Source organism: Anopheles bellator, chromosome 2 (genome assembly GCF_943735745.2).
Source record: "Anopheles bellator chromosome 2, idAnoBellAS_SP24_06.2, whole genome shotgun sequence".
NCBI lineage: Eukaryota > Metazoa > Arthropoda > Insecta > Diptera > Culicidae > Anopheles > Anopheles bellator.
The window spans coordinates 28,395,700-28,410,712 of NC_071286.1; the positions used below are offsets into that span (position 1 = coordinate 28,395,700).

Sequence of the window (15,013 nt, forward strand, 5' to 3'; positions counted from 1 at the left end):
CTTTGCCGGAGAAAATGTTGAATTTAACTTTAGATGTGCATTCTTCATCCATATTTGCGTTTTTCGATTGGAAAATTCATCGAAATAAAATTTAATAATAATAAATAAAATAAAATTTTGAAATCACGCAGTTTCTAGAACGTAGAATAAAATTATGATATTTCGCTTAAGTCCGGGACACTTCATTTTGAACTTTCTGCTTATCTAAAAGGACATTGATCACTTGCCGAGTTCTGGTCATTTTTACACCGATTGTTTGCTAGTTGATCGAAGAAAGCTTTGAATTTGATGAGGAATGGATGAGCTGGGAACGGATGAGATCGGGAAGGGATAACATGGGATAGAAGATCTCAATTCATTTCACTAAGGAATATTTATTTTTTTATTATTAACAGTGATTTTTATAAATACTGCCCGGCCCGTTCTTCTAAGATAAAAAAACAGCTATTTTTTGTCAGCAATTTATATAATTTGGCAAAAATCTTATGTTAAGGCTCTCATCTTCGATTTTACCATTGCTTATCAGTAAATTTAGCAATATTTTCATCGGAAAGTAACAGGCGAACCAATGCGCTTAATTTAGCTTAATTGCTCAATGGGCCAGCCATAGACCTGGTTAACTGTTAGTTTTATTGAGATCATCCATACTCTTCAGCGGACAAACGATTCCAAATCGAGCGCTGGATTTAAAACAAACCAGTGCTCCGGCTGTTCCGTCGGAAAACTGTTTCAATCACTCTGTGCCCGACAGCGTTTTGAAACTAACAAAACATCCCGACGGAATAAAATAAGGAGAGCCTTCGAGTGGCTCTTCGGCGACATAATAATATGTCACGCGGCAATCGGAAACCATTTACGCTGTGCGTTGTGCCCAATTCCAGACATTATTCCAAGCACTTTCAGCCGCGATGGATGCCATTTGGCGCCCGAATTTATTATCCTTGCTCGTGCGTGGTGCACCCGGGGGCGACCGAAATCGATGGGCCAATGCCTTCTCTTTTTTTGTGTAACACAACCAATCCCAAAACTGACCGTAGTTTGGGGCGTAGTTTATGCACGCAGCGGTGCAGAATTTCGTGCCATTTTACACTCTACGCCCGGCAGTGGCATAAAATAACCCGTCACCTGACCAGCGGTCTATTACGGAGCGCACGTATTTAAAACAGGCTGTGGCCCAAAAGGAAATAAAGCGGCAAATGGGGGGAAGCCAAGATTGCCAGAGTCCCACACATGTGGCGCATTTTATTGCGCCATGAAGATGCATTTGCATTCAATTATTGCTGGCGGGCTAGTGGCAGAGTGCACCATCTCTCTGTGGCTGGGGCCGCTTTGGTGAGCTTTGGCGGCAAACGGGGTACCCCCTTCGGGCAGCGGCGAATCGATCATAATAGTACTTATATGGCGGCAGTAATAAACGGTAATGACAGTCTTTTCGCGAACTCGAACCTAATGAGCATCGTTTTCCCACCATCGGCGCGGCCGGTCGTGTGGCTGTTATTGTTTTCAATTTCCATCCTCTATTTGCCGAAGGCAGAGGGAGTGCAACCATGGCTCCCGTTGCGCGCGCGCGCGGACGCTGCCTTTGCGTGTCCGGCCCCGAAGCGCAGGACGATGACACGCCAAGGGGCCATATTTTTCCCCGAATCGTAAAACGATTTTCCGCCCCTCGAGGGCCGGACCCAAAATGGCGAACGATGGAGTTGCCGAAGGTTTCTGCGGTTTCCACCGGCAGAACCCCCGGCCCGGCCGGTCGATGAGTGGTCAATCGAGTCCTTCGCCATTGTCGAATGCTTAACCACCTATCTTTCGGCGCAGTTTGTTGGCTTAATTATAACCTTCGCCCCAAATGAGGCGGCAAAATGGACGATGGACCACTTGTGCTGATTCATGCGGTGTCCTTTCGAGCCCTTTTGTAGACCCCCTGAAGGCTGTGAACATTCACCGTCCAACTTTACGCGAATCGGCTACGGCAGCGCCATCTGTTGGTCGGTGTCGGGCACTACGAACGATTTTTATGGCAACGGCTCTGGCTCTTTTCGCTTTCGGCGTGAACTTATTGTAACTGATTGCACGAGTAGATTTATTACAATTTTTATAATGCTTTTGTTCTGTCCACTTGCCAGAGCCCGGCGCCGGAAGAAGATCGCGAAAGCGTTGGAACGGCAAGCGCGGAAGCTGCGGGCCAAGGGTATCGCGGTCGATCTGGAAGCGCTGAAAGCGGAGTATCTGTCGCAGCACCGGAACAACTCCGGCAGTGACAGCGAGGAGGATGACGACAACGATGACGACGAGGATCCGATTGATGTGGTCGGTGGCGCGGAGTCGGGCGACGAGCCGGAGGACTGCACGATGCAGCGACGGGAAAGTGTGGACGACGTCCTGGACGAGAGCAGCGACACACCGACACGCCATAACAGCATCAGGCCAAACCCGTTTAGCATAGAATCCTTGCTGTACAACAACACGTGAAACAGGCCCGACGCTGCACCGGAAACGCGGACCGCGGACCCAAGGGCCACGTGGTAAGACGCCAAGTCTCAAGTCTGTTCCTAGAGCCGAAAGTCAGAGAGAGGGAGAGAGAGAGAGAGAGCGCGCGGGCGAGTGCATCCCGAGCCGATGCACCCGAAAATGCATTTCAATCTCTTTTATTCCCCTTTCCCAGTGACACACACGAAACCAGAACCCCGTAGGTAGAATGAATATTGCACAACGAATACGTCCCCGTTCGTTCACCCCCACAAACCGGGGCTTAACCTGGCCTCCCCCCACAGAAACGCAGATGCAATGCGATAAATTATTTATTTTAATTAACATTTTAATTGTAATTATGATTAATTCAAATGGCATCGCACGCCGGCTGCGGCCGGTGTTCGTTTCGCGGAACGCGATTTTGATTTTACCGGCACACAACGCTCACACACAAACACACACGACCCGGGGACGTTTAACATAAAAATCTGGCATTTGAAAACGCCGCCAAGGTTAATGCAAAAAAAGGTTTATTTGTGGTAAAAGAACTCAACAAAGTTACTAGAGACCGGCACAGGGACCTGGCGCGACGAGAACCGGAGAGATCAAAAAAGGACAAGACTTTCCGCGCGTGTGTTTGTGTGATTGTTGGCCACATTTTAACAAAAGGGACGTGCGATGCGCAGCGATAGGACACCAGTGTACATTAAAACTATGTTGTGTTTTATTAGTTCAAGGAAACAGCAGGCTATCAACGGAAGTGTCGGACGGAGGCGCGATGTACATACTGTAGCAGCAAACAATAAGAGGCCTATAAGCGTAAAGGAAAATATGAGTAAACATGCAACCCTAAACACGGCGGAACCCAGAATATATCAGATAATAAAGCAACCGAAACCAGAACACTGTATAATGTTATAACCGGACGTTAGTAGGGCAACCCAAAATCAACCCAACATAAGATATCAACATTGCGACGGTGCAACGGAATTAACTACTAATCGATCGCGAAAGAGGCGATCAAGATGCAATATCAATTCGAAACGAGGACGCAAGAGTTTGCGAATGATAGGCGAGCAAAACAAAACAACGGTAAACACTAATACGTAGCAATTTGTGAAAAGAGACAACCCTTGTAAAGAGTAAAGATTGAAAATGAAATCCTGGTGAAAGTTGTGGATAAAAATATAAAAGCTCCCAAAAACACAGCAAGAAAAAAAGGCAAAACAAAAAAAAACTGCAATTAATGAACCAGAATTACCCACGTGGGGGGAACGTGTAATTTAACGCGAGAGTACTACTGTTTGTTTGAGATGAAAAAAAAAACAACCAGCAGCAGCAAGTTGATACTTGTAAGGAACAGAGGCATTCTATAATTGTATTTTTTTGTTATATCGTTTACTATTATTTTACTACCCATCTCCTCACTTGCTCGCTGACCAACCGTGCCAACGCCAACCCGTTTGAGGTCGGTTTCGGCTGGTTGGCCGTGGGGCCCACGGGAGTGAAAACATTGCAATACCCCGAACGTGTGTCGTGTGGTGGCTGATTGGTGAGAGCAGGCATTTGTTCAGGATTTTCTTTTAATGTCGCCAGCGTACTCCAAAATGTGATTCCTTTTTAAGAATAAATCAATCAAAAGTACCAATAACCGTGTCCCGGGGGGAGCTTTCGTGTGGAAAGAAATATCATCAGTCGCGAAGCCAGTCTCGGGGCGTGCTTGTGGGCGATAAAGCGGGGCGCAATCGAAAAGGTGTCACTTTTCTCGCCCGTGAGCTGATCGTAGACGAAGGGAAAGGCTTTTAAAAAAGTTTGATCACATCCATCTGTTCTAACTGATTGAACCACAAACTGCCAAACGACACGCAGAGCAAAGTACTAACGCCGTGTTGGAAACGAATCCTTTGACAATCGGATCGAATAATCACAACAGACCGCGATGGTTATGTGTTTGTGGAGCATCTGAGTATTGACACTCTCAACAGATGGGTTCCGATCCGCAAGGATTAATCTCCATTCACTACCAACAAAACGATTCATTCACCAAACGTAGACGGAACACCGGGAACCGTTAGAGCCGCCGCTGGGTCTCAATCAGACCGCGAATGTGAAACCTATGACCGATCTTGCCGCCCAAAAAAAAACAGGGCCCAGACCGCTTATGACCGTAATCCAAACGGCTGAAGAAAAACGGAGCAAAAGATCCGTTATCCGACAGCCGGAAGTGTTACCTACATCCCATTACTGTCCAATTTTTAAGTACGGCCGCGTGTGTGAGATAGATTTTGCCTCTCGGCCTATCTCGGTTGGGCTGTAGGGGTCCTCTTTTTCGGACACCCTCTCCGACTGGCCGAACCTCTGAAATTAACCAAACAAAGTTGATCCTCACCGGGGAACCCGCGGCAAACGCGTACCCTGCTGCGAGCAAAGGATACGCGGCTCACCTCCATCGCACCCGTCGGGCGCGAAAGGGACGGGCTAACGATCATCACGCCCGGGGCCATTTTTGGTGGCTTTCAGCGTCCGCGGTCTTTCTCCCGAAATCGGCTCCAAATTAAGTTGTTGTCTTGAAGTTGTTCCATTCAAGCGCTCGGCTCAATTATCGCCGCCGCGTCTCTAATTCGTCTCATCTGCCTCTCTCCGGGTTTGGGGCAGCGCCCCGAGTTTCGCCCGAATTCACGCCCCAAAACCATCCCCGTGAGCTGGGGCGCGAACGAAACGTTCCCGGCCGATGTTGGTTAATGATTTTATAATGCCCTGACTCCGATCGCTTTCGGGGTTGAGATTTCACTTTGAGGGGCAACGCGGTTTTTTGGGAAACGGGGTTCTAACGAACGTGCGTATGACAGGCGTGAAGAGCGGACGAATGTAAAATACGCATTATTACATGGGGCAGGCCAGTTTGGGGCCAGCACATCTCAGGTCCGTGCTCACTGGTGTGACCTAATCAGTGCGCCAGTGCGATTTTGGGGCACTCGAAAAACACTCGTACCCACGTGTTGGTCTCACAACGGAAAGAGGGAGAAGCAGAAGAAACCTAAACGTACCGTGCCTTCTTCCGCCTAATAGAGTGCCACAAAATCGAACAGGGCTGCATGGGGTCCGCAAATGACTAGCCGGGGTCCTGGCCGGGGTCGGACCACGGAACGCCGAAGAGCCCACAGCCCGCGGGCGCAACAAAAAGAAACGAACACGTTGCCCCTCAAACGCCTCAAATCACCTGATCTTTGATGATTTATTATATTTAATAACAGAGCGCACGGTTCGGTGAAAATAATAAACAAGTGTAAATGAGATTGATGCAGACCGGGAGTCGCCGCGGCGGCATGAAATGCGGTACATCGCGCCGCGGGACACCGCGGGGCCACGCTCCCAGTCTCAGCCTGGACTCTCTCCGCTTTCGGTTCTCTGGCCGCGTTGCCGGTGCGGTTGTGTCTTGATAAATTAAATTAAACTGCCCGGCAATGAATCTCGTCTCATTGATTAGCGGCATCCTCGCGATGGGAAGAAGGTGTTAGAATGTGTGTAGGCGCTCCACGTGATCGTGAGACCGCGCGTTTAGGACAGCCAAGGAACAGGCCAATGTTGCGAATATGCTTCTTTAAAACTGTAGTCTTGGGGTGTAAAACCAGGGCCGCTAGAAAAAGGTTTAATCTAACGGCCCAATTTGAAACATAGAGTGCATTGCAGATGGCATACTTTTAGGCGTGGTGTTTATGAGTTTTCTTTCGTAGACCATAATACGCCCAAAGGTATGCAATCTGTATTACAATGCGTAGATTTAAATAAAAGGTCGTGGTGGCAAACGACCTTGTTTAGTTAAAACATTAATGTTTGAAAGTAATTTTCTCGTCCTTATGGTTTGTCCAAACCTGTATTCTTTGAATCGGATGCTGAAAAGGATGAGCAATTGGAGATTTCTCTTAGCCCGTTAACTTACTTTTTGAAGTAAAGGTTTAAGAAGCTGTTAAATTCATTCCGAAAGAAAAGCAAAAATTAAGAATGCGCAGATTACAAGCGAAAGTCCTTCCGCCAAGGGTTCCCCACACGGCCCCACACTACACTGCCTGCTGTGCGTATCAGAACGAATGCCCCCGATCGGTCGCCACCGTTTACAACGCTTCAGTGGCCTTCGGGACGCAACCACTAACTGGCGCTGATTGAATTGAATTGGAGAACGGCGCTGCTGCACCGCTCGCTGCACATGTGTGAGAGCCCCAGCGCACAAAACCATAACGAATCCAAATACACAATTCATCGCCGACCAAAGCGCCAAACCAAAACATCATCTTCTCTCGCTCGTGTGGATGTCGCGCACACTTGGAAGAAATTAACAGCCAGAGATAGTGCCTCTGAATGCGCGCGCGATCGCGTAATCAAGCGTTGCATGTGTGGCCGCGCCGATGCCCTTTTCTATGCTCTGCCAGTGTGTGCTAGTGTGCCGCGGCGTTCTCTAACGTTCTCAGAGCGCAGTATCTCTCTAGTAGTGGCCACACTCTCGCGCAGTGCATTAGAACGCGCGCACTCGCATCCGCCGTCGCGCTGCAGCAGTGAGCGTTGCTGCGCAGAAGAGCAAAACCGTCCTCCAGCAGCGTTAATCCGGAGCGTTAATCATCTCGCAGTGCGTGGCAGTGGCCGTGTGTGCTCCATTTCGTGCCTCATTTCGTGACGGTGGCGGGCGGGGTGATCGTGTTCCGGTTCCGATCGCAAACACACCATCTGCGCACCAATCCTGGCGCGAATCGGAACGTTCTAAACGCGGTGGAACTAGTCGGCGAGGGTTATTTTTAGAGGGTCCGGCCCATCCGCGCAACCTGCTGCTGCTATCCGTCGGTTCCACGCGGACGCCACAGAGTGAGTCGACCGCGCCCGTCCGTCCTTATCAGTGAATGTGAAAACTAACAGAAGAGTGACAGTAGATAAGTGGCCCCACAGTGAAGCGATAGGAAGCCCTTTTTGGGTGCCAAGAGAGCGTAGCCCGGACGAAGCACCAGCACCAGAAGCAGCGCACTGAAGGACACACATGGTCTGTATCAGGCAGCGGAATGCCATTCCTAATAGCAATATGATCCGCCTGGAATCACAAGCACACGTACAGACACACGAACCGTAATGGTAGCACGCAGCGCACGGCGGTAGCTCATCTGTTCAAATATCTTCCGAGAATAATCTCGACGTAGCGCGGTTCTGAGAAGAGCATATGGGCCGCGCTACGCCAGAACACGCACGCAAGAGAGCTCCGCGGCTCTACCCAAGTCGCCACAGGCAAGCACGTGACTGCGATCGATGGCAACCTTGGCCGAGCGTTAGCGAGACACTCTAATATGCCAACCGGAGGGCCGTTTGCAAAAACGTAATTACTTTGCCGAGAGTTACTAGACAGTGGCGGCACGCTGCTAGCCATCTGCGTGACATCTGCGGATGCGTGCTCAATAATCGACGCCCAAGGCTTACACAACCGTGAAGAATATTCGAATGCGCGCTGGTATTCAATTGCTTCGCAGTCTTCAAGTTTGCGACTCCTTTCGTTAAAGAAGGCTAATCATTTTGATACGAACCTCCAGATGGTTCCATTCAAAGTAATCGCCGTTTGATTGTGCACCCTTGTTCCATCCCATAAGCATATTAAGGATCCCAATTCATGGATCCACCGCCGCCCCGAAAAAGATCGTGCCCCGGTCCCAAAAGAAGATTATCTGATGGGGCAGTATCGTCTGAAGCGGCCGTTGAAGGAGTGCATTCCCATTCCCGGCGTGTAAACGATTGCTGCAAGGTCTCCTTAAATCAAAACTACCACATTTAAATTAACGAACCCAATTGGCTGGCACGATCTAAGCACTGGAGCATGTCCTTCAACATGCTACAGTTAATGTGCTTCAATTACCTTTTTTCGCCTCATAGAACACTTGTCATACTGACGGGGGTAAATGGCTATCGGGCTATTATTTGTACACACAATAAGTACCTAAAACCGCTAAAAATGTAAACAATACAAACGCTTACATTGTACGTATACGTTGGGCCAACCGTTACGATTTGAACCGTTTTGAAACACAATCACAAGGCCTGTTTAGTTTTTTCCATTGCCAAACTGACAGCATCTAGTCAGCTGACGCACGGTAGTGTAGCAACCAAACCCCCTTGTAGTTGGTAGTAGTGCGTGAGTTCGGCGTGAAATCCGCGCAAAGCGCATGCGCTCGGAATGTCACACGCGGCCACCGAATCCGACCGACCGACGTGACGTGACGTGCTGCGGGAAAAACCGTGCATGTGTGTAAATAAGTCGATTTTCCTTATCAGTTCGCCTGCGTGGGGTGAAAGTGCCATCGGTTAGACTTTCGATTTCATTGCGAACACTGTCCCCGTCCCGGGTTATTGGCCCTCAGCACACAGGATGGTACGGTCCCCGGTGGCTCAGAGTGTGACCCCCTCGGTTTATGTTCCCGGTCCGTGTGCGCTCCTTTTTTTGCAGGAAACCCTATTATGCTTGTGTAACCCTCCCCAGCTATGGATGTACCGTCCATGGTGCAGCGCTCCGGGGACCAACTGATCGTGCGTCGAGTGGTGAGCGGAGAGCAAGTGATTCTGAGCCACACCGCCGGCATCAAGGCGGAAGCAACCGAGGAGGAGGAGAGCGAGCGGCAGGAACGCTGTTATCGTCGGTCGTCACTTATCGACGACGAGGACGACAACGAATACGACGACGACGACGACGAAGACGAGCGCCTATCGAGGGCAGAGCAAGTGCTTCCACAGTGTAAGGTGAAGCGGAACTATTCGTGTGGCCACTGCCGGTACTTTACGCAGAATCCCCGCCAGTACCTGACCCATCTGCGGGACACGCACGGTGAGAAAATCGTCATCAACGGGTGCCCGCGATGTCTGTACGCGTCGCGCCACCACCAGAAGCTGGTGCGCCACATGAAGATGGTACACGGTGCAGCTGGGCCCACCAGTGAACCGTGGCCGCACTCGGACGCAAGGACCGTGGTAAAACAGGAGCTTACTAGGCCGCACAGGCGTCAACCGCACGCCGATTCACCGAAGCACCCGAGGAAAGGGTCTACGCCGAGCGCACGCAACACGCAGCAGCAACTTGTTGCTTCCGGTCTGTCGGATCTGCTGCTCGAGATACAGCAGTCCTGGAACCGGACCATCACTGGTAAATGGCCCCGCGAAACGAAATTGCCGATCGCTTACCAACCCCTCACAAAAAACGCGTCCCCCGTTTTTCCTTTCAGACACCAACTTCGGCCTGGGGCAGAAGACGTTGAAACTCGAAATGGATGGCCTACCCAGTTTGGTGACCCCGTCGGATGAGGTAAGCCCCGCGAAGGCCCCCCCGATTTGTGTGTTCTACAACTCCTGATCCCGTTCCCAGGTGGCACCGGGCGGCGACCGGTCGTCCCCACGGAAGCGACACCGACCGATCCCGAACCTCATCCCGCTGGCCGGCGGACGTCCGGCGAAGGAACCGAGCTTAAAGCCGGTCCCAATGTCCGCCCTGATGCCACCCCAAGAAGCGCCGGCGACCAAATGTACGTTCTGTGAGCTGGTCTACGAGTCCACGGTCGAGTTGGCTAACCACATCGCGGCGGCCCACAAGGAGGACCTCATTACGTCGCTACTGCAAAAGTCCATCGACGACTCGAGCCAGGCGGGGGGTCCCGTGGTGTTGCTTCCGAACGCGGAACACGACAGCACGTCCTCGTCGAGCGACGTGTGGAAAACGCTGCTAGAATCGAGCTTAGGCGCCCCGACCGGAGCGCCGGATGACCGGAAGCAGACAGCGGACGGGAACGACGATGAGGTGGAAATTCTGGAGAACAAATCGGAAACGTACTGCGGGATCGAGACGGCGCCCGGGTACGGTGAGGTGACCAACACGATCACGGGCCCCTCGGCGGGGCTGGCAGGACCCCCGGTGGGCGGTGTAATGAAGAAGGTGTTCAAGTGCCCACACTGCTCGTTCTGGGCCTCGACGGCGTCCCGCTTCCACGTGCACATCGTCGGGCACCTGAACAAGAAACCATTCGAGTGTTCGCTGTGTGCGTACCGCTCGAACTGGCGGTGGGACATCACGAAGCATATCCGCCTGAAGACGATCCGCGATCCGAGCCACAAAAATGCCGGCGTCCTGATGAACGACGAGACGGGCCGCCGGAACTACACCAAGTATAACAAGTACATCACGCTGATGCAAATCACGGACCACAACGCGAAGGATGCGGCCGTGGTCGGGGCCGGCGGGGCCGTTGGCGCTGGTGGCGTCTACAGCAAGTCCCTGGTCGGTGGTGCCGTGACGGACCTGATGACGGCCTGCCGTACGTACAACATCGATCTGCAGACGATCACCAGCCTGCCGGGCTTCAAACTGTTGCTCCAGCAGCAACAGCAGCAGGACGAGAAGCACCCGGAGGATTCGGCCGCACGCGAAGACGCAAAGTGTCCAGTTTGCGATCACAGGTACGTGATCACCCCCCGCGGAGCGCTTTGAAGGGTTCCTAATTCGCTCCTTTCCGTTGCCTTTCCAGTGCGTCGTCGAAAGAGGACCTCGTGCTGCATATGACCAACGTCCACATCACGCTTCCGGCCGGTATCCCGACCATTTCGCTGGACGAGACCACGACCGAGAGTGAGACGGTGGCCGCACCGGACCCGGGACCCACCGGCGAGTCACAAAACTGTACGCCATCCACCTCGTTCTGTAGCCAAGCTACTAACCCGTGCGTCGACCGTTCCCCTACTAACGGCGCCCTGGTTGGTGATGGCGCCACGAGCGACAAACCGATCGGTCTGCTGGAGCTGGGGGACGGTGGTGATAGTAGTGGTGGTGGTGGTGGTGGTGGTGCAGGGGGTGGTACCCAGAAGGTAGCTATGCCCACGTGGCGACACAACGCACCGTACCGGTGCGGTCACTGTCAACAGGTCTCTAACTGGAAGCATGTCATTCAGGTATATAACGATCGGACCGGCCGCCCGTTCGGGATCTGCTTCTCTAACACCGTGTTCTAACCCAGTGTCCCGGTGTCGTTTGGGAGGGTGGTTCCCCTGCATCCGGTTCGCCTAACCCGTTTCGTATCATTTGCAGAGACATTGCCGGCTAAAGCACAACGGCAACGTGTTCATCGAGCTCACCACCAACAGCGCTGACGAACCAACGACGACGACGACGACGGTGGTAGTGGACGGGGACGGCGGTGGCCACTACCTGCGGGGCACCAAACCAACCAACCATTCCTTTTACGTCGTGGAGGAGCAGCCCGCAAGCGAGGCCACGGAGCCACCGCTCGCTCCGTTCGGCTCCATCCACGACGAGCTGGCCAGCAGCACCCTGGAGCCGATCGTAGAAATCAATGACAAAGACGCCACGGACCTGATCGGATTGGATCGTATGCTGGGCCCACCGTCGGACCCAACGGCCGACAGTCCGCTTAACGTTGACTCGCTACAGCACCTCACCGACCATCTGGAACTGCAGCTGGCGTCGAACGGCCGGGATAACGCCGGCGGACAGGATAACATTGAAATACTGGCCCAAGGGACGGTTCCGACGTGCCTCTACTACTGCCCCCGGTGTCCTGCACGGTTCTTCGGCGAAGCCCCCGCCACGGAACACCTGGAACGGCACGGGACCGGTGCTGGTGCGAAACCGTGCACGATCTGCTCGTTCGGGGCACCGACCGAGGACGAGCTGGCGCGGCACGCCGAGGTCCACACGGCGCAGTACAACAAGAGTACCGAGAATCTGCAGGTCTTCCTCGACGAGCACGCCATCTACCGGAGGCCCACGTTGACGCTGCGGGTCCGCAGCGGCGGGGAGCAGGTTTGGAGTGTGAAGGCGACCCCACAGCCGTCGGAGGTCACCGTCCAGCCCCCTTCTGGGGGCCGCAAGAGCAAACGGCTCCGAAGCGATGGTGAGCAGCCGATCAGCAGGCCGCAGGTCAGGTCCATCTTTTTGTGCGAATATTGTGATAGTGCGTTCGACGGGGAGTCGGAACTGAACGGGCACGTGCGGGGCCACTTTGCCGCCATACTGGCACCGGCCGAGGTGGCGTACTACACGTCGCTCAACAACGCGTCGCTCCTCAGCAAGGACAACCAGTTCGAGCTGATCGTGTCAGGGACGCAGCAGCAGCAGCACCTGGCGGCCGCCCCGATGCCGTTGCGCTACGTCTACGATAATGGCCGACGGAAAGAGTGGAGTTCGTTCTCGAAGGCGGAGAGTGTTCTGTTGAAACTTTGAGTGCGCCTGATTTCGGATTTGCTTGTTTCGCTTGTTCATTTGTTACTTGCGCGCGAGGCGTTTCCTCGATCGTAGTGCTAGTGGCTAGGGGGATTAGGACGGATGGACTCCCAAAGTTGTTGAGTAGGTTAGAACGGGGGAAGCAGTAGTGGGCCGCCGGGCCCGGGCCACAAAGTCCACGTAGATTAGATGGCGTAAGGCGTGCTAAATAATAAAAAAAAACGTATGATGGTTATGTAGCTCGACAGAAAGCGGGGATCCTTTTCGCGCAAAGAAACGACCTGACGGCCGGGCTTTATGGAGTTCCGCTTCCCGCTCGATTCGAGCACGTTGCTGTGTGACCGCTAAGAAAATAACGCTCAAAACCAGACCCAAAAATAACACTTCAAAAAATAACAACCAACAAAGAGAGCGTATCCGGCGGGGGCCATAAAGTGGCGCTAGAAACCCAAGGGCCTTTTTGTGGTCAATCGACCCAATTGGATCGTCAACGGAGCGAGCTCTGGCGTTGCGGTGAATCGGGTAAGGCCGGTCGATGATCGTCGTCACTGTGGGAGATGAAATGCACTGGACCTCGTGGTACCCGCTGGACTCCGTCGCCAGTCCGTGGCGTGGGCACTGGACGGGTAATTAAACTCTCTCACGACCAGCTTTTGTTTATGTTTTGAGAACCGATAATGCGCTCCCACACAGGACGACGACGGAAGGCGTTGTCCTGTCTGCGTTGGGAAACCAGATGTGGTTCATGTACCTCGCCGGTGTTGGGACGCCCGAGATGCGGCCGGGCCAGGCACAAACCCCGTTCTGCGGATGCACGCCCGTCCGGACCGGACCATTCTTCAATGAACGGGAAATACCCGCACGCTGCCCATTGATTTGGCCTGTAGCGAGCGTCCGGCACCGATTCAGCTCAACCCTTCTTTTTTATGACCCACTGCTACCCGTGCCGGGCGAGTGGCGAGAAGTGGTCATTGTAACCGGTGGACACCGGGGCAGGGTAACAGTTTTTTAATCGTTAATTACGCCTCGGTTTCTCGGCTTCAACACCAACTTCGGCTTGGTAGAACACACCGTCTCTGTCCGTCTCGGTTAATTGAACCAAATCCCTCCGATTTCCTGTGCTGGATTCCACATCCTGTCGGTGTGCACTTAAGCACCATCCCGCGCGAACCGGAAACCCAGTCCCAACCACTTCCTGGGTTGAAGATTCAAATTTCCCAACCGAATTTCCGGCGGTGCTGGATGGGAAAGTTTTTGAAACGTATCGTTCATCTCGCTCGGGCACTCGAACTCTCGTGCCGCCATCGGCGTGCTACCTGTCCAGCTGAAAGCAGCAAGGACCACGGTACATTTCCGGTACTTTCGATGTGCTCTGTCTCACTACCCCCGATCGGGCGTTTCGTATGAATGGACTGTACGTCCATTGACGAAGGTTTAAAAGATGTCCTTCTCGTGTGTACCTCGATCCAACAGCCAGCAAGCTTCCACAGCTTACCTACGGGTGGTAGAAAGCGTCGCGGCATCAACCGAGGTGGCTCATTCCGTTTCTGGCAACCATCGAAGCGTGTCGTGAAAGAATTTCCAGTGAATTGTACAGTGTCCAGTCGGGTGAAAATGCAGTCTCGAACCATGTCGTCAGCAGTCAGCGCCCTGGTCCTGCTGATCGTTTGCTGTGTCGGACTAAGCGCCGGTCGTGTAGTGCATCGCATCAGTGACTACAATAAACCGATGGCGGAACCGGTACGCCAGTGTCGTACCATTTGCCTCGCGAAGCATCTACACGACGCGATCAACAACGTCGTCGTGACGGACGAGTGCACCGATCGGCCAAACTGTTTCATGTGCTGGGACTACTGCAAAATTTTGCACGAAGAGAAGCGCATCGTCCGCGATCTGATGTGCAGTGATGCGATTTGTGTAAGTATTCGAACTACGAAACCGCCAGTAGCCGTTCGGTCCATTTTTCTAATCCGTCCTTCCTTCACATTATTCCAGTATTCGGGATGCAAAACGGCGTGCATGTACTACACCAACTTCTTCAGCGACTTCTTCCGGGAGCACAAGCACAAGCTGGCCACCGCCGCGGGCAGTCCTCGACCGGGACCGAGTTTTCCAACAATAGTAACACCATGAATCGGCAGGCCGCGCATCCTTCCTGCCGTCCGCGGTTCGGCGATGAGCTACAATTATCGCAGAAGAAGTTGTTGAATATTGTTGTTGTAATGTGATCGTCACCAGCACACACACGGAGGAGGTCTCATTCACTCGGGACGTAGACAATTGTCAATATTAGAGTTA

The 15,013-nt window shown here is 52.8% G+C and overlaps 3 protein-coding genes across 3 annotated transcripts in view; all 3 read left to right on the forward strand.

Annotated features, from left to right (window-relative positions):
* The window catches only part of LOC131209359 (homeobox protein unc-4-like), a 60,915-nt gene extending 58,446 nt beyond the window's left edge, over positions 1–2,469 (forward strand). The window contains exon 4 of the mRNA XM_058202412.1: positions 2,124–2,469. Coding sequence (XP_058058395.1) covers positions 2,124–2,469 — 346 coding nt within the window. The remainder of the gene's footprint in view (positions 1–2,123) is intronic.
* A 6,499-nt stretch (positions 2,470–8,968) lies between these two features.
* Positions 8,969–12,911, forward strand: LOC131207308 (uncharacterized). Its single transcript, XM_058199919.1, has 5 exons — positions 8,969–9,631; positions 9,711–9,790; positions 9,851–10,935; positions 11,004–11,424; positions 11,561–12,911. Exons 1-5 carry the CDS (start codon positions 8,977–8,979, stop codon positions 12,713–12,715), a joined length of 3,396 nt encoding a protein of 1,131 aa, XP_058055902.1. The 5' UTR covers positions 8,969–8,976; the 3' UTR covers positions 12,716–12,911.
* Positions 12,912–14,329: 1,418 nt separating this feature from the next.
* Positions 14,330–14,848, forward strand: LOC131207309 (uncharacterized). The gene is made up of 2 exons (XM_058199920.1): positions 14,330–14,632; positions 14,711–14,848. Exons 1-2 carry the CDS (start codon positions 14,330–14,332, stop codon positions 14,846–14,848), a joined length of 441 nt encoding a protein of 146 aa, XP_058055903.1.
* The last annotated feature ends 165 nt before the right edge of the window (positions 14,849–15,013 follow it).